The sequence below is a fragment of the Notechis scutatus genome, chromosome 5 (genome assembly GCF_049901735.1).
Source record: "Notechis scutatus isolate UNSWTSFEM ecotype Mainland chromosome 5, rNotScu1.2, whole genome shotgun sequence".
Classification (NCBI taxonomy): domain Eukaryota; kingdom Metazoa; phylum Chordata; class Lepidosauria; order Squamata; family Elapidae; genus Notechis; species Notechis scutatus.
In genome coordinates, this window is record NC_142013.1 from 2,507,321 (window position 1) to 2,526,717 (window position 19,397).

General features: G+C 41.7%; 1 protein-coding gene across 2 annotated transcripts in view; it reads left to right on the forward strand.

Moving 5' to 3' along the window:
• Positions 1-19,397, forward strand: part of RAB6A (RAB6A, member RAS oncogene family) — a 54,257-nt gene that overhangs the window by 16,391 nt on the left and 18,469 nt on the right. For both annotated transcript variants that reach the window (XM_026689380.2, XM_026689381.2), the window contains exons 2-3: positions 11,731-11,789; positions 18,111-18,164. In XM_026689380.2, the coding sequence (XP_026545165.1) occupies positions 11,731-11,789; positions 18,111-18,164 (113 nt within the window). The remainder of the gene's footprint in view (positions 1-11,730; positions 11,790-18,110; positions 18,165-19,397) is intronic.

The window sequence follows — 19,397 nt, forward strand, 5'->3', positions numbered from 1 at the left end:
GGAAGGGCAAAGTCTGGCTGGGCAGAGCAGGGCAGAGGTAGAACAAGGGAGAGGGAGTTCAGAGAAAGACCCAGGCCCACCTCCTCTTCATCCTAGGGCACGCAAGGAGGAATGGCTTGTGAGAGAGCAACGTGGTTTGCGTGGCTTATGGGGGAGGAAAGGTCCCTGATTCCCTTCATTAGCCACACCTGGTAATGAAAGTTTAACAGATGCAAGCTGAGAGCGGCATCTGCTGGGAACAAACATCAGTTTATCTTGTGTTGACTTTGGTTATCTGTGTTCCTGGCATCCTCTCAACTGAGTTGAATTATTGCCATGCCTTCACATCTGGAATTCCATCTCTTGCCCTGCCGGACTAATGACCTCATCTTGCCTTGATTGGACTTATAGTTACAGTTTTTGTTGGCCACGTTTTGGACTTGAATCTCTGCAGCCCAAGGCTCTTCCTGGGAGAGTTTTTCTCCAGCCCAGAAGGTAACCAGGACATTGCGGGGTCAAAGTTGGAGCTAAGAAAGGGACCCCCACTGATTATCTGACTGGGTTGCCTTTGTGTCACGCCCCTTTGGGTCATCGCAATTGGTTGAGGATGGCTGCAAAGTACTCAGGCCATCTTTGCAGAATCTCGGCCTTTTCTGAAATGAGAATTGTACCATGTATACTTGGGAGGAGGGAACTCCTAAGAGATTGCTGTCCACAGAGAGTGTGTCAGCTTCATAGAACAGTTTCATGTTGTTTCTATCAGCATATCCCTGTATTTTGTCTGCCAGGGACCTTATGTTTTACACAGTTTTTTTCTGGATTATTTTACGATCGCTAGCAAAGGCATTTTTTTCGGCGGCTGATGGTGGTGGAGATGACAAAGGCGATGCTCTTCAACAAGTAAAGCCTGTATCTTTTCATCATTCTCATCAAACCAGGTGGGCTGTTTTTGAGGAGCGTGCCCTAGCATCCTCAGCGCAGATGAATGGGCAATATTCCTGAAGCGTTCCCGGTCGTCCTCAGCACTGCCAGAAAGATATAGGTCAGCAAGCTTAGTTTCTAAATGTTCAGCCAGTGCCGAAGTCGGGCTAGGCTCAATTAATTCTTTCCATGGCCTTGTTTCCTTGTGGTTGCCTCTTGAGTCTGATTTTGGAGACAAAAGAGCCTGTGAACTGCAAACAATCGGCACCACACATGGCCTTGGTCACTCCAATATCCTGCCCATCTTTTCTTCCGACAATGACACAGTCAATAAGATGCCAGTGCTTGGAGCGGGGCTGCATCTAGGAGACCTTGTTGAGACATAAGTGGGCATAAGTACGGAGGATGAGGAAATTGTGTGTTGCACAGGTCTTCGAATAGAATACCAGAGTTGGAAGGGGCCTTGGAGATCTTCTAGTCCAACCGCCTGCTCAGGAAGGAAACCCTCTACCTTTCCAGATAAATGGTTGTCCAATCTCTTCTTAAAAACTTCCAGTGTTGGAGAATTCACAACCGCTAGTGGCAAGTCGTTCCACTGGTTAATTGTTCTCACTGTCAGGAAATTTCTTCTTAGTTCTAGGTTGCTTCTTCAGTGAGAGTAGATTGTTACAGTTATACTTGCCTACTTGATATCGCCCAACAACTCTCAGCCAATTGTCTTGCTTGGCAACAGAAATGTTGGACTCAGTTGTGGTTATAAATCAAGGACTACCAGTCTGCGGAGGAAAGCAATGTCTGCCCAGAGAGGGCTGCTTAGTCACTGAGGGAGACATTAGGTTTCACTGCTGAAACATGAAAAAAGCAACTATTAGACCTGAGCTACCAGTGTGCAGGCTCATGACTACGCTCCTAACATATCCACAGTTACCTGCTTTGTTACTTATCCATTACTACAGGCCTTTAAAAAATTTTTTAGAGTGGTTATGAAGATGGTGTTGAGAATAGCGTGTAATTTGGATTTAAGTATGGGAGAGTTATGCAGGATATGAAATCAAGATAATGTAACATCTCTATAGAAAGGTGTTCCCTGTATAACCTGTTTGAGGAGAACCAGTTTGGTCAAGTGATGAAGGCACCAGGCTAGAAGCCAGGAGAAGTTGAGTTCCAGTCCTGCCTTAGGGACAAAAGCCGATCGGGTGACTTTGGGCTAATCACCAGGTGACCATGAGTTCTAGTCCAGCCTTGGCCATGAAAGCCAGTTGGTCGATCTTGGTCCAGTCCCTTTCTCTCTGCCCAACTCACCTCACAGAGCTGCTGTTGTGAGGAATATGCCTTGTTTCCCTGAAAATACAACCTACCCTGAAAGTAAGTCCTAGCTTGATTTTTACACGTGAGCCCAATATAAGCCCTACCCCCCAAAATAAGCCCTAATTAAGATCCCATCCACTCCAGAATGTACAGGTAAAGATTAAGCTAGGATGGGGATGAGGGGATGGAGCTGCCCTACCTTTGGACCGTTGTAGCCAGGCCTCACACACCCCGACACCTGCCTTGCCGTCCCATTTCTGCTGCAGCCGGCAAGGCTGGCCAGGCTTTCCTGAAGGCCTCTGTAGCTGTTAACAAAGCTCTGGATCGATCCAGAGCTCTCTTATCGGCTGCAGAGGCCTTCAGGAAAGCCTTGGCCACAGAAGGAGAAGTTCCTGAAGGCCTCTGACAGCGAAAAGGAAGCCGGGGTGACGCGCGCAAGTGAAGTTAGTCAGTGGATGACATCCCCCGAAAATAAGACCTGGTGCCTTTTTTGGTGGCCCAAAAAATATATATAAGACGGTCTTATTTTCGGGGAAACATGGTAGGAGTAGGAAGGAATATTAGGTAGGTACACTGCTGTTCTTATTTATGAAAATAATAAAGGTGGGATATAAATTTAAAAACCAAATGAAAATAAACAGCGTGTGGTGGTATGGCTTAGGGCCTGACTGAGGGACCATCATCTGTCCCCCTCTATTAAGATCCCTTTTTTTTAAGATCTTCCTCTTTTGCTCAAGCATCTCATTTATTTAAGAAGACATATATGGTGCACTTCCTAAGAAAGCGCACTTGGCCTCCCCTCTTCTAGCATTTAGGAAAACAAAGTCAATATTTTTCTTTTTCGTATGTTTTAATCTTAGTTTAATGCTTAGCTTTGAGTTTAATGATACCAATTTAAAAATTTCTTCTTTGTCTAATTATATTCTTTATTCTTATGTAATTGCTATTAGTCATGCTGAGTGTTTAATTGAAAGAAAAGAAAAAGACAAATTTAATTAATTCAGCAAGCAGTGGGCTTATGAAATTCCATTTGCGGTGTTGCTTTAATGTATGCGGCTGCTGATTTACAAAGAATCGGAAGACAGCTTTCCCATTATAGCTGTAGAAGAAATAATTTAAAAACTGGCTATTGAGCTTGGAACAAAACAATGCCAGCTGCTGGGACATTTTAAATACCTCGCTTTCTATCTGAACAGAACTTAAACCCCGTCAGGTGTTCCTTTTTTTAAGGAACAATGAAAACTCAAAACAAGTGTTTTTTCTCCCTTTTTCATTGGACGGAAAAAATAGCTGAGAGTAGAGGATTTTTCTTCCCATTTAAATTTTCCGTAGAAAGAAATAGCAGTGCCAGTTAACTCCAACCTAGTCACTACTAGCACTGATACTGTCCGTTGGTTTGAGTAATGAAACATCTGTAAGAAAATCACCCAGCTCAGAGAACACCTTTATTTTGAACCCTGAGCTACAAATATTCTCCTTTATCGGCACAATATTTTCTCTTTTGAGAATGCTCTTTTGTAAGATATACGTCACTTTTGCTTACTTCTTGCCATCTCGGGCTATTCTGTTAGCTTCCTTTCATGGCTTTTTTTGCACCAGACAGTCATGAGTATTCATCCGCTTTAATCTTGTATTCTTAGCTAATGTCCTGCACTGCTTTGTCTTAGTTTGGCAGCTCAGAGGGCTACTTAGACAATTGATGCCTGAGAGTTAAAACATGGGGCTTTTTGAGGGTAGGGAGGGGGTGGGTCTTACTCTAAATAGAAAATACCCTAAAGTGATAGAGAAATAAATATATCATAGGTTTGTTTGGGCAACCAAAAGAGTTAAGCAAAACTCATGGCTGCTATTATATAGGTAGTCATCGACTTACAACATCAGTTGAGCCCAAAATTTCTGCTGTTAATTGAAACATTTGTTAAGCGACTTTTTCATTAAGTGAATCACTGCAGTTGATAAAGTTAGCCACCTTGGCTGTTAAGTGAATCTGGCTTCCCCAATTGACTTTGCTTGTCAGAAGGTCACAAAAGGGGGATCGTGTGACTTTTTTGGACACTGCAACCATCATAAATGTGAGTCAGTTGCCAAGCAGCTGGATTTTGGTCACGTGACCACGGGGATGCTGTATCAGTTGTAAGTGTGAAAAACAGTCATAAGTCACTTTTTTCAGGGCCATTGTAACTTTGAACGGTCACTAAACAAATGGCTGTGAGTCAAGGACTACTTTTACTTGCTATGGCATTTTTCAAACAGCCTTCCAAAGCATCTCACATTAATTAAAAATGGACATTTCTCCTAGACATACTGTGTGTGTGTGTGTGTGTGTGTGTGTGTGTGACAAGAGTACGTTGTCATGTTTATAGCACTTAAGAATATTTATGCAGACTCATTCTCATTTATCTATGGGTGGTCAGATTTACTACAGTCAAGATAGAAGCTAGAATGACATGCAAAGGCAACAGCCCAACATAGTTGCTGCTGCTTCAAACTCTTGTCTAGAACAGCAATCCAAAGCTTGAGAGGTGAAGTTGTAGAGGAAGCAACATGCCAATTTGCTGCTATTTTTGTGCCAATAGCGGCACAAAACTCTTCCCAATTCTTTGCTAATTACATAGGGACTGATGTGACCTCATTTCCACAATTGCGAAGCAGAAATAAAATTGCTTCTAACTACGGGATAAATGCTTTTGTGTTTCTACTGAGCACTATTTCCCTTCTTTTTTTTTTTGTGTGCACAGAGCAATTAGCCAGACTTTTTCCTTCATTTTTTTTACTTTTTACAAGTCTCACAAATGAAGGCAAATATATGTGTCCCAGGATAACGTTACAAGATCTAGTCTGGGTCAGTCACTGGAAGCTTTTGGACTTACACTGGAGCCCATCCTCCGGGAACTTCTCTCTAGCAGAGTGTTTGGGCTGTTCTGTGAGTCATTGGTGCCTGGTTGTGTGTGGCTTTTTAGTTGTTGATTGCAGTGTTGATGGCTGGTTATTCAGTCCTTGGCTGTTGTTTCCTTCTGCTGCCAAGTCCTTGATTCCTAAGTACCTGATAAGCTGGTGGTAAACAGGCATGCCTGTTGACTGACTAAGGGGCCTGTTTCCCAGACTTCAATCCACTTACTTCCCTGGCTGTTTTTGTACCTGCTCATCCAACAATCTTAGTAGCTGCAAAATGGAATGTATATCCTTGTTCATTGCAACGAGTTTGGGTCTCCTCATCTGACTAATCGCTTGTGTTCTTGCAATCTCATAGTTAGCTACCTCCCCATCTATCCTACAAGAGCAATCTATGAAGGGGATCCGGTAGATTACATTGACAGTATCCCACCTCCAAGCGATCTTTTACAACTCTGTACAGAATTGGCATGGCCTTGAATCCAACTCCTTACTCAATGCAGGAATCCAGGTAAAACCTGCGCTTGAACGTAGCCAGTTAAGCCAGAAGTTAACCAGAAGTTAACTATCGCTCTTAATAAACGTAGTCTTTGATGGGGAGGATGGAGGGGTGAAGAATCAGGCCTAAAAGTTATTGAAATCTATCTCAATAAAGTATCATTCTGGTTTTCCGATCCTCGCCCCAATTTCTCACATAAGGCAGATGTTGTGGAATATAGTCTGGATTCCCAGAAAGGAAGGCGTGGATTTCAGAGCATCAAGAGACGACTCTGTTCAGTTAGTTTTGTGCGAGAGAAAGAGGGTGAAGACGGTTCTTCCCAAATATTTCCCAATGTATATGATTTATGGGGCTGTTTTAGTTTGGCAAGAATTCTGTCTGGGTTGCATCAGTTTCTCCCTACTTTGTGCTTTTAGCCAGTTTGCTATCCAGGGCACCATCAAATGTGTCTCTAATGCTCCGCCATTGTCCCTCTCGGCACCGCAGGAAAGTAATTCTGCTCCAAACTTTGCTCCTCTTAGGCTGTTCTGTGCCTGCCCCACACTGTGCATCTAAGTGCGTTCTTGTTTTTAGAATATTATTTTTCTTTCCCCTTTTTCCTTTCCCTTCTGTTCAAAATTCTGTTTTTTTCAGTTGGTACTTTTTTGCTGCTTCCTTCTCTTGTTGTGCACTTGATAGTTCAATCCTTTTTTTAAAAAAATTAAAGTTTCATTATAAAATTATAGAAGAAACCAAAGTTAGGAAAAATAAGAAAAGAAAAAAGTGCAAGGAGAAATGAAAGCAATGATTTCTGACTTTCTTTGATGCAGTAGATTATAAAAATAAGACAACATTAACCTTTTGCTTTACATTTCACAACATTTCAAGCCATTCTGACCATCAAAACATAAAATCCAAGTTTCATTTTTTTTCAGTTTTGAGCAAAAAGCCCAAAGCAGTTTCCAAGTAGAAACAAAAATCAGGAAATTCTTTTTCATGACCAAAACGACCAATTTCACTAATCTCCATCATCTTTACCATCCGTTCTTCCATTGTGGGAATTAATGAGTTTTCCATCTTTATGCATATAAGAATTAAAAGTTCTGGTTTCAGATTTCCATTTATTTTAAGAATCATCTGAATTAAAGTAAAAAAAAAAAATCTGGCCTCAGTATCTCTTTGCTTGATGGCTCTTTTATACTGATTTATATATTTGATTCCAGAATTACTTAGCAGCTGGGTATTTGCCACCAGATTAAACTAAGCTCCCAGGCAGTTTTTAAGCCCTCTCTCGGGGCACATTCACAAGGGGCTTGATCTGCTCTTAATCTTAATTAAGAGCATACCCCTCTCTGACAATTAAAAATCTGCTAGTTTAATAAAAGTAGAAAATCTAGGAGAAACCTTAAGGTACACTCTGTTGCGATGGCCTTTGGAATGGATTTATCTGAAAGCATACCATGCGACTTCTACCTATATAGCTTGCTTATCAGAATGGTCTGTCATTCTTTTCCCATTTGAATATTAGAGATATGATTTGCCCTTTCCCAGACTTTACAGGACTTTGCAATGGCCCATAAAAAGATAAAGATCCCCACGAGGCCCCCAACTCATTTCCTAGTGAATACACGATTCATCCGTGCAATTTGCTCGGCAACATTTACAGAAATGATTTTCCATTGCTTTTCCTCCAAATGTTTTTTTTTTTTTTTAAGCTTTCCAGTCCTGCCTGCAACCTTTTAAGATTCCTTGACCAGCCTGACTCTTAGAAGCCCAGACAATTTTTTTGCTGGTAAAAACATTGAAAGAGAATGCTTAAGAGAGGTTTTATGTGGTCTAGCCAAATTAAACTGCTCAAAAAAACAATTGCCCCCTGCCCTCTACAGGGCAGTAGCAATTGTTCTCTCTCCTTACAGTGGTCCTGACCAGCCCTTTGTCATAAAGGCAGGAGTCCTTTGGTAGAGGTGTTTAATGTTATGGACAGATTATAAATAACTGAAAGGGGTAAAGGAATGGATACTTAAAAACTGATGAGGTTACACAGGTGCTAAACGAATGGGCCCTTAATAGTGAAGAGTGACACATTTAGCAACGCTAATGGAGATACCCAGTGGTTTGTCAGCTAGCCAGTAAATGGTGCTCTCTTCCTCAGAATTGGCAAGACCGTGTCAACGAGGTGAACTTAGAATGACTTTGTCACTTTGAATGTACACTAATCGGCATCCATTAAAATGAAATATTTTGTTGTCCACCGGACCCTGCACTCCCTGAATAGCTCAGAATGGCACGAGAAAATATTTCTGTCTCTTCCAATGAGACGGGTGCAACCTCTTCTTAAAATCTTCCTTCTATCAGCTCAGAAGGCAATGGGTTATACAGGTCGTCCTTGACTTACAACAGTTCGTTTAGTGACCGTTTGAAGTTACAAGGGCACTGAAAAAAGGGACTTGTGACCATTTTTCACACGATTGTTGCAGTGTTCCCATGATCAAAATTCAACTGCTTGGCAACCAGCATGTATTTATGACGGTTGCAGAGTCACGGGGTTGTATGATCCCCTTTTGTGACCGTTTGACAACCAAAGTCCAAAGGTGATTTTCCAAAAGACAACTGGAATGTCTTAGGTTTTTTTTTCTAGTAAACCTTTCACATCTCATCCAAGAAGCTTTTTCAGTTCCATCCAGTTGCCTTTTGAAAAGCACCTTTGGGAATAATAAAGGAGAATATTTGTAGCTCGGGGTTGAAATGAAGGGGTCCTTGGTGCTCTCTGAGCTTGCTTGTTTTCTTGCAGATCTAGCACTGCTGGTGTTACCTAGTTGGGTCATGAAACGTCTGCAAGAAAACAAGCAGACTCAGAGAAGACCAGAAACCTTTGGGACTACTTATCCTGCTATTTTAGTAGAAATAAGTAACATGTTTTCGGGTATTTGGTAGTTTGATGTTTTATTCTTATTTATTTTTCAGTGTAATGCAAATCTAACGTTGTTCCTTATCTTTATTTAATCCTGGATATTTAGTCATACCCTTCCACATTCCATTGTCGTGAAAGGCAGGATGAGTCAGAGCCCTACCTCTCAGGGTGGGTTCAGGGGAGGTAGATAGTGCCACTTGGAAGTACCAAGTCCTGACTCCAGAAAAGAGGCAGGACTAAGTTACAAAGGTTCCCAGGTCTTCTGAGAGAAAAACCTCCAGACATGTCGCTCTGCAGATTCAGCTGTTTTGCACTGTGCAGTCACAAGTTCAGGTGTTGTCTGTGGAGATTCTCCCATCATCCGGTTGTCCCAAAGGTGATTTTCTCCAAAAGGCAACTGGACCTTCTTGGGTGGGTTTTTTTCCCCCCTTAGAAAACATTTGGTGTCAGCGTTCCGAGTAATGCACTCATCAAAAGCAGAACTCTGAGGCAAGTAGGATTCCTCAAAGAATGTGTTGATTGGATGCATCAAATCAAACCCAACTATGAAAGTCCCCCCCCCAGTTATGACCAAAAAAAAAATAGCAATTGATCCCCTCCCCTATTGTCACAGGTCATTATTGCCCATTAAGATGTTTGTTGGGCTCCTTGGTCAACTTCCTGCCTCCTTCAACTGGCACCTGTGGATTTGACCTTGGTTCCCGTGAGCAAGTTTTTTGTTTTGACTACAAGGTAGGCTGTTATCCCCGCCCCCCAACAAGTTCGTGGCAACTATGAGGCATCAAAAGATGGCTTCAGCCAGGTTCCCTTCAGAGTTGTCCTTGCACTTCTCATCCAAGAAGCTTCTTTGGGAAAAAATCACCTTTGGAACAAGTTAAGGTGTTGATACACTTCCCTTTAAACCTCTCAATGGCTTAGGAATTGTATGGTAAAGATACATATTTTTAACCCTCTGTTGAATGTGAGCCTATTTACTTTTTCTTTCCCAGCATCTCTTGAAAAAGCTCCCTGTCTTGTCCCCAAATGATTCTTCATTTGCTCCCAATCCCTGGTTAGCAGCCATGTCAATTTACATCTTCGTTGTGTGAGAAATTCTCCAACAGCACATTTGTGAAAAAGATCGTGTTTTTGAGCAGGAGTCGGTCCTTTTGCTTTGCTCGCAGTACATGATGTTCCTGACTGCTTACATCTACGTGGGCAGAAGCCTGGTGTACCGGAAATAGCTGCTGCTTTTATTTTATTTTTTTAGCTTCCTGCACTCACTTTCATAAATACACAACTAAATTTAGTTTATTTAGACACGAACTTGGGACTTTCAGAGTTAAGTCATATGTACCAGGCTTATTAGTTTGAAGTGTGAAATACATAATGCTTGCCGCCTATTGTGGATTATAAACCTCGGTAAATCCGGTTTGGCTGAAATACAGCCTCACTTGAAGCAGACTTGAACAAAAGGCTGCTTCATCAAAAAAAAAAAAGTGGAAGTGTTTTCTTGCTTTTCAGCTGCAAACTGGAGGAAAAGTACAATTGCATCTCACAGAGTTTACACAATATGCAAACCTATCTTCTCTTTTATTTTTATTTTTTGTTTGGAAGACCCTGGGTTAGGGTCCAGATTATGGTTCTATTTCTTTTGTTACTTTTGTGTTTTGTTTTGTTATTAAATAGGCAAGGAAGGACTGATTAAGCCACCCACCATCAACACGGCTGGGAAACAAATTCTTGCCTCAGCCTTCCTTAATATTAAGCCACTCTCTGGATTTAATATTACATATACTGTACAGGGATCCCCTGGTATTTTCTCTATAAAGGGCTTGTGTTAGTTAGATTGTAATTCCTATTAATTTTGCCACATTGTGGAATCAGATGCAAAGGATGAGAGTTGTAATCCTGCATATTTCCTCCTTCATTTGCACGAATTTTAGAACGTTAATACATTCCCTACCAATTGGGAGCAAGCTGCAATTTTTACTACTAACTTTCTTAAGGAATTAATGGAATCTACATGCCTACTCTTTGTAACAGACACAACAGTTGGCTTTTTGATGAAGTTGTCCTCCTCCTCTTATAATGATTGAGTTCAAGGTGAGATGGGAATGATTTCAAGTCTTCATAAGAGTTTAATGGCAGTACCTTCCTTATTCACTTTTTGCAACAGACAACCAAGTCACTGACAACCAAATGAAATTTTGTTGCTTGTTCCTAATTTTTCCATTTGCATTTAACTACTTTTTCTCTTTGTGACTCACTCACTTTTCTTTCTTTCTTTCTTTCTTTCTTTCTTTCTTTCTTTCTTTCTTTCTTTCTTTCTTTCTTTCTTTCTTTCTTTCTTTCTTTCTTTCTTTCCTTCCTTCCTTCCTTCCTTCCTTCCTTCCTTCCATCCATCCATCCATCCATCCATCCATCATGGCTGTCATCACAAGAAAATTGACTCTAGGCTGCTCTCGGCAGCCCGATAAAGCACAATGCAAATATTAACTATCATGATAAAAATGTGAAATAAGTATTAAAAATTTAATATTATTAAGTATAAATTCTACGAACCTTAGGCAGAGAAAGAACATCTACCTCAGTACTGGATATCTACACATATTTCTGGTTTTCTCTGGGACTCCCAAGATGGGTAACCTAGCCAAGGACTTCTGGAATGTCAGGAGGGATGGAGCTAACTTAAGGTGTAGGGTCTCCTGCTTGGGTGGGAGTTGGACTAGATGACCTCTAAGGTCCCTTCCAACTCTGTTAATATGTGAAATCTGTTAACATTGGGGGAGATTCCCAGAGGTGCTTTTCCAAAAGGCAACATGACTTTCTTGTTCTCCTCCCACGCTCCCCCAAATAATGTTTTGATTCTCATCCAGTAAGCTTTTTCCGCTTCTGGCTGCCGGGGAATTCTGGGAGTTGAAGTTCACAAACCCCTGTTCTTGATATTTGGCCAACCCTGGATTAGTAGACTCTTTTCCCAGAGTTCAACTGCACAACATGGAGCCACAGTTGCAAAGCGTGAAAGCTTTTGACAATTGAATCTTACTGTAATGGGGACAGATGTTACAATAAGTGTTCACATGCTGTTAAACTAAAAATATTTCACAGTTTGGGGCCATATGGCTCGTTTAATTGTTGTCACTAAACCGCAGTCATTGTCAAAAATGTGATTCTTGTCAAATGCCTTTTCCTTAACTGCAATAGGATGAGGCTTAGAATTTAGTTGGATGTTACCAACATGTTTTCTTTGTTTCTCCAGTTGGGAAGACTTCCTTGATCACCAGATTCATGTATGACAGCTTTGACAACACCTACCAGGTAAGATTTTTTTGTTTTTTGTTTTATGATTTCCAAACTTTAACTTAAGGGATTCAGAACTTTGCTGAAATATTCCAGGTTAACAGAGATTTCCCTCTGTTTTTAATCTCATGCAGCAAAAAAAATGATGGATAAAGTAGTTTCTCAAGATTGTTCAATAGTAGAATAGAAATAATAGAAGGCCAGGACTCTGTTACTAACACATAGGAATCAGAAGAGTTTCTGGCTTCGTTATCAGTATGTCTGCTTACAATGAACGACTGTACTAGTTGTGTACACCAGAGGTCTCCAACCTTGGCAACTTTAAGACTAGTGGACTTCAACTCCCAGAATTCTCCAGCCAGCATAGCTGGCTGGAGAATTCTGGGAGTTGAAGTCCACTAGTCTTAAAGTTGCCAAGGTTGGAGACCTCTGGTGTACACTGTAGAAAATACCATAACCTCTTTTCTCTTTTCATGTTTCATATCCTATACAGCTATTCCTTATGCGCTTCTGTATTTCTGGCTGATACTGGTTCTGCATAAGTTGCTAGATACCTTAATAAACAAGGAGAAAACTTTATGTAAACTAAAAGGTACAGATCTCCTTTGCATATGTAGTGAATTAACCCATTTGCCAGATAATAATCTCACACTCACATTCAGCCTAAATTACAGGAGACTGCTCTGGCACGTACATATTCTGAGATAGAACATGGAATAATAGAGCTGGAAGGGACCTTGGAGGTCTTCTAGTCCAACCCCTGCTCAATCAGGAGAGCTTATACCATTTCAGACAAGTAGATGTCCAATCTCTTTTTTAAAAAACCTCCAGTGATGAAGCATCCACAAGCTGTTCCGCTGGTTAATGGTCCTCACACTGAGGACAGTTTTTCCTATTGTTCTACTTTTCCTAGGTCCTCTCCTTGGTTACTTTCCATCTGTTGCTTCTTGTCCTTCTCAACTCCCTTCTCTGCCAAATGTAGAAAACATGACATTTTTTGAAAGGGAAGAGTATAGAAGTCTGTGGCAAGAGGTTGGATAGAGAGTGAATCATCCACCATTCGCAATACCTTTGTGATGGAATGTGGACCTAGAGAATAAGTTGGGGGGGGTTAGTTTTGAGAACCCAAAGCTTTCCCAGAAAGAGGCCCAGATGAAGAGTCTGCACAACCCCAAGCTGAATGGGGCAGGGCATTCAGGGTAGCCAGATCCTAGAAACTCTCATGATAGATCTAGTAGGTTAGAAGGCGATAGCTTGAATGTGGCAAGATTCTGTCTATTAGATATAAGCAAATAAAGGATTGAATTAGATTGGATTTCACTGTGTCATCTCTGGGCTTGGCCTTGACAAGCGTTGATGTGGGGTTTGAAATCTCAAAGCAGCTGGAAACGTCCAAGAAGTAGAAGAATATTTACTTCAAATATGTATAGCCAGAAATTTGTGCTAGATATATTTGTAATTCAGTTTCTCAGTGTTCCATGAAATCTCATGTTTTCTGTATAAGTTAATGGAACTGAGTTTTTAATTTTGGCCTCCATATTTTGGAATAAAAGCAAGAAGGTGCCACTTTTTCTTTAGAATCTTATTATCTGTAATTTTGAACTCTTCTCTAGTGGTTTATAATATTTTGTAGGGAAGAACAGAACCATCCTACCATTCTGAAGCACTGCTATTTTATCTTGTTGTTTTTTAAATTAGAACTAATTGTTAGTTTTGGCATTCCTTGGGAGAAAAGTTTTTCAGAACTATAAATGCCTTTTCAAGATGCTGTAAGGTGATCTTGGTGATTTCTAAAACAAGCCATTTAAAAGATCTGAAGTAGGAAAATGCAAAATTCAGTGATATGGATACAGAACATTCTGGAACAGGGCTCTCCAACCTTGGCAACCTTAAGATTTGTGGACTTCAATTCCCAGAATTCCCTAGTCATCTCTAATCTATCATCTTGGTCTGGAGAACAACAGGAAGCTGTTGCATGTGATAAATTTGCCAGTGTTCCTGACAAGAGGTACTTCAAAAACTTAGAAGTAGTTGAGGAAGGGCTGAAGTCTCAGTTGAGGGATTGATTTTATATTTATAATTGATTTTCTATTTACATATCTACTGCATTGTAAGACGCCCTTGTTGCTTGGGATAGCAAGATGGGTGGTGTATAAGTCTTAATAATAAATAAATAAATTCTATTTAAAATAAATTTTAAAGACGGGGAATTCTTGCTTTCAAATGCAAGGATCCTTTCCCCATTTTTTTGGTATATGTGTGAAGGAGCCCTTCCCAAAGGTTGGACGCAGGGTGGATTTGATTTAAATGAATTCAATTTAAATCACAATTTGAATCACTAGTAAAAAGTTTGATTTAAATCAATTCAATTTAAATCATAATTTTTAAAGAGTGGCTGTCATCTCTGTCCCGCAGCTGCTCCTACTCTGACCTTCTGTTGACTCCCCGACAGTCCCAATATTGCAGAATATACAGCCCCATGCTACCTACCTAAGCTCCATTTCATGCTGAATAAACTCAATTATTAATGTATCTGAAATAGAAAACTATCTTTAGATAGATTTTTTTTATTCCAAAAGCATATTATTAATATAAATTTGATAGAAATAAAAAAAAAAATCCGATTTTTAAAAAAAAATTAAATAAAAAAAAAAAAACCATCGATTTTTATCCACCCTGGTTGAACAGCACTTAGCTGGAATAGTTCTAGTGGCCGGATTGGAATGCCAGCAGATTCAGCAGGACTTTTTGACGATATAAGACAGCTCAAACATTCTTTTGCAGACCCCTTTCTATTTCTGCCCATTGCAAGTGCCGTCATTATCGCGCTTTTGTTCATGCCATCATCAATTGTCCTGTCCCAGCCTGGGTTCTCTTTGTGCAATGTGCATCCTGGTTTTAATTGGAGTTTGGCCTTCAGAGCTTGAATAGTACTGCGGCCTTCCGGGAAAGGACCTACGGCATAACCAATGAAGCATTTGTAAGGCCGATGGTCTGAAACCACAAAGCAGGGTGACCACTCAAGTGGGGGATGATATGCATGGGATCGGAATGGAACTGGATCCCTCTTTGCTCACAGAGGATTTATGAGATGGGTCCCTAGAATGCACTTGCCTTTCTGCCCAGCATTATCCACCGGCTGAATGCCAGCTCCTCTTAAAGAAGGGGGCTCAACCTATTCTCCAGATAGGTTCTCTGTTCTCCAAAGCCCCTGAAGAGGCAGGACAAGAAGGACAATGGATGGAAACTCATCAAGAAGAGAAGCAACCTGGGATTAAGGAGAAATTTCTGACAGGGAGGTTAGGCAGTGGAACGGCTTGCCTCCAGAAATTGTGGGTGCTCCAACACTGGAGGTTTTTAAAAAAAGACTGGACAGCCAGTTGTCTGCAATGGTGTAGGGTCTCCTGCTCCAGCAGCGGGTAGAACTAGATAACCTCCAGGTTCCCTTTTAACTCTGGTATTCTGTTATTGGGTTGTTGTTGTTAGTTGCAAAGTCGTGTCCAACCCATCATGACCCCATGGACAACGTTCCTCCAGGCCTTCCTGTCCTCTACCATCTTCCGGAGTCCGTTTAAGCTCACGCCGACTGCTTCAGTGACTCCCTCCAGCCCTCTCCTTCTCTGCCCTCCCCTTCTTCTTCTTTGGCCCTCCATCTTTCCCAGCATTAGGCTGTTCTCCAGGGAGTCCTTCCTTCTCATTAGGTGGCCAAAGTACTCAAAAGTTATTGGGTAGGTCCAGTTTAATGAAAAGAAGGACTAAGGGCGACATGACAGCAGTCTTGCAATATCTCAGGGGCTGCCCCAAAGAAGCGAGGGTTCTAGGACTCTCTCTCTCTCTCTCTCTCTCTCTCTCTCTCTCTCTCTCTCTCTCTCTCTCTCTCTCTCTCTCTCTCTCTCTTCCAAAATGCAGGAGTTTTAAAGAAAAGGAAATGGAAGAGTTGTTTTGTCAGGGAATTGCGTGGCAGGTGTCCAAATGAGGTCAGAGACACTGCCGCAAACTTGTGGGTTGGACTAGAAGATCTCCAAGGGTCCCACCTGTGATAATTCTGCTCAACAAGATAGCCATGCTTTGGGATCATGGGCAGCATCCTGTGGTCTTATGATGATTTCGCCGAAAATTCTGGAAAGAGTGCAGAGGACGGCAACAAAGATTATTAGAGGGCTGGAGGCCAAAACGTGCAAAGAATGGGTAGGAATTGGGCATGTCTAGTTTAGTGAAAAGAAAGATGAGGGGGTGACATGACAGCAGTCTTTCCAATATTTGAGGGGCTGCCCCAAAGAAGAAGGGGTCAGCCTAATTCTCCAAAGAGCCAGAAACTGGAACTAAGGAGAAACTCCCCAACACAGTGAGGACAATTAACCAGTGGAACTGCTTGCCTCTGGAAGGGGCGGGTGCTTCAACCCTGGAGGTTTGTAAGAAAAGGTTGGACAAGCGTTGTCTGAAATGGTACAGGGTTTCCTGCTTGAGCAGGGGGTTGGACTAGAAGATCTCCAAGGTCCCTTTTCCAACTCTTATTCTGTAGTACTGTTAAGCACCCTGCTCCTTCCTCTCTTGCTTTCTTTGCCAGTTACAGAGCAAGCCCACTGCTGCGATCTCCCTTCCCTTCTTGGAGATAGACAGGGGGGAGAGAGGGCAAGGTTTGAATCAGCCCCTTTGTCTTTTCCAAACTAAAAAAATAATAATCCCTGCTTCCTGTGCTACGAGGCATGAGGAAGCCCAAGAAGAAAAGGGCCTGCCGAATAGCTCTTTGCAAGGCCTTTTTTCAAGTCCTCCATCAGTCTGTTCACGCCTTAGCATTATCTCATGCCTGCACAGCACATGGCTTTGTGCAAGCCAGACGGCGGGGCCCTTTCTGCGGAGGAAGGAGGGAGACCACCTCTGGCGCCCCCAAGGTGGATTTCCAGCGGTGAGCCCAGACAATAGAAGCACAATAGAAGGAACCTTTGCTGCTTCCTTAACATCGGGCTTCTGGATTCCCTTAGCGAGTACAAAGGATGAAGAGAGAGAGAGGGAGCAACAAGGGGAGAAGGAAGATTTAGGAACAGAACCTGCAGAATCTGTTCCTTCTTCGTTGGTGGGAGAAGTTTCCTGTGGACAGAATAGCCGTTGAAAGATTAAAAAGAGCTGTTAAAACATATTTTAACAGCAGCAAGGATTCTCTTCGCACAATATTGGAAAAATGAAGATACCACAAGACGAGGAGATATATTTAAGAAGATATTATTAGATTGTGCAGGAATGAAGAGACTGACATTGAAAAACAAACAGAAAGAATAGAATAGAATTCTTTATTGGCCAAGTGTGATTGGACATAGGAATTTGTCTTTGGTGCAAATGCTCACAGTGTACATAAAAGGAAAGATACATTTGTCAAGAGTCAAGAATCATAAGGTACAACACTTAATAATAGTCATAGAGTACAAAAAGCAATCAAATCATAATCAATATGAAGACACAGAATATTATCAAACATGGCACTTATTTTACCAGTAGTTGGAAAAGGGTGGAGAGTAAGAATGGAATCTGTATTGTTAAGCCGATTTAATACCCAGACAACACTATGTTTATTAAGCACTAAGAAATGTATTAAATAGAAAATTAATAAAAATGTTTTTTAAAAGAAAGATTAAAAAAAAGAATTTTCAGCAAGAGAAATGTTCTGACTTCAAAGAGCCTCTGCTTTGTAAGCCTCTGGTTCAAAGCCCCCTTTTTAAAAATGTTCTTCTTCCCTGCCCTCTATGTATTGGTAGTCCTTGACTTAACGACCACAATTGAGCCCAAAAATTAATGTCGTTAAGCGAGACAGTTAACTGAGTTTTGTCCCGTTTTACCACCTTTCTTGCCACCATTGCTAAGTGAATCACTGCAGTTGTTAAGTTAACAGGGTTGTTAAGTGAATCTGCTTCCCTCATTGACAAAAGGTCGCAAAGGGTGATCCCATGTCCCTGGGACTCTGCAACCGTCATAAGTATGAGTCAGTTGCCAAGTGGCTGAATTTTGATCACATGACCATGGGGATGTTCAACAGTCATATAAGCGTGAAAAGTGGTCAGTGCAGTTGTAACTTTGAGCAGTCAGTAAATGAACGGTTGTAATTTGAGGACTACCTGTAGTGGAAGTAGAAGCTTGATCTATGCCTTAGATTTAGATTCTAGATTAACGGTCAGTTGTTCATCTCAAATTAAAAAAACCGCAGATTCGCTTGATTAAATGGATCCAGCATGGTAACTGATATTTCAGATTTTCATTACTCTTGACTAGTAATTGAGTGGATAGTGCGTAATTTAGCAAAAAGGAATGTGTGCATTTAGGTACTCACTATTGCATTGCATTTTGCAGGCAACAATCGGCATTGACTTCTTATCAAAAACCATGTACCTGGAAGATCGCACAGTGAGTAAGAGTTTGCAGTGACTCAACTAGCCTGTTTTAACATGGATGGTGCGTTGTATTGTCTACATCAGGATTTCCCAGCCTTGCCAACTTTTAAGATGCGTGGACTTCAACTCCCAGAATTCCCCAGCCAGCATGGCTGGCTGGGGAATTCTGGGAGTTGAAGTCCACATGCCTTAAAATTACCGAGACGCGTGGACTTCCAACTCCACAGCTATCTGGGGAATTCTGGGAGATGAAGTCCACATGTCTTAAAATTACCGAGACGCGTGGACTTCCAACCCACAGCTATCTGGGGAATTCTGGGAGTTGAAGTCCACATGCCTTAAAATTACCGAGACGCGTGGACTTCCAACTCCACAGCTATCTGGGGAATTCTGGGAGATGAAGTCCACATGTCTTAAAATTACCGAGACGCGTGGACTTCCAACTCCACAGCTATCTGGGGAATTCTGGGAGTTGAAGTCCACATGCCTTAAAATTACCGAGACGCGTGGACTTCCAACTCCACAGCTATCTGGGGAATTCTGGGAGTTGAAGTCCACATGCCTTAAAATTACCGAGCAGCGTGGACTTCCAACTCCACAGCTATCTGGGGAATTCTGGGAGTTGAAGTCCACATGCCTTAAAATTACCGAGACGCGTGGACTTCCAACTCCACAGCTATCTGGGGAATTCTGGGAGATGAAGTCCACATGCCTTAAAATTGCCCAGGTTGGGAAATCTTGGTCTAAATGCATTTTGCAAGGATATGAGCAGCTTCTGATTTCCAACGGGTCAATTTCCTCCAGTGTCAGTTGTGGGGAACGGTTTAACAAGCGACCCCCTTCCCTTACCAGAGGCATCTGCTTGGCCAGAATGCTGGATGAAGGCCTTGGCTAAACCAGCAGAGTTTTTCTTACCTTCTTATCATAACGGAGAACTGCCCAGGCCTCTGCAGGTTGCCATATTGAATGCCTAGGTTGGCCTGAGAATAACCAGTCTGGCGCCCTTATCATCTCAAAACATTTCAATCTGCATAGGAAGGTAGAAACCGAAATCTCACCCCTATAAATTGGATGGAATGTTTTGCTCCTGAATTGTCTTTATGGGAAAAATAATTTGAAGCGGCCATTAAATACTACAGTGCACCTTTTGAGGCCATCCTTATACAGTGGTACCTCACTGCTCATTGTTAATTGGTTCCAGGAGGAGTGATGAGTAGCAATAGCACTTAGACTTATATACTGCTTC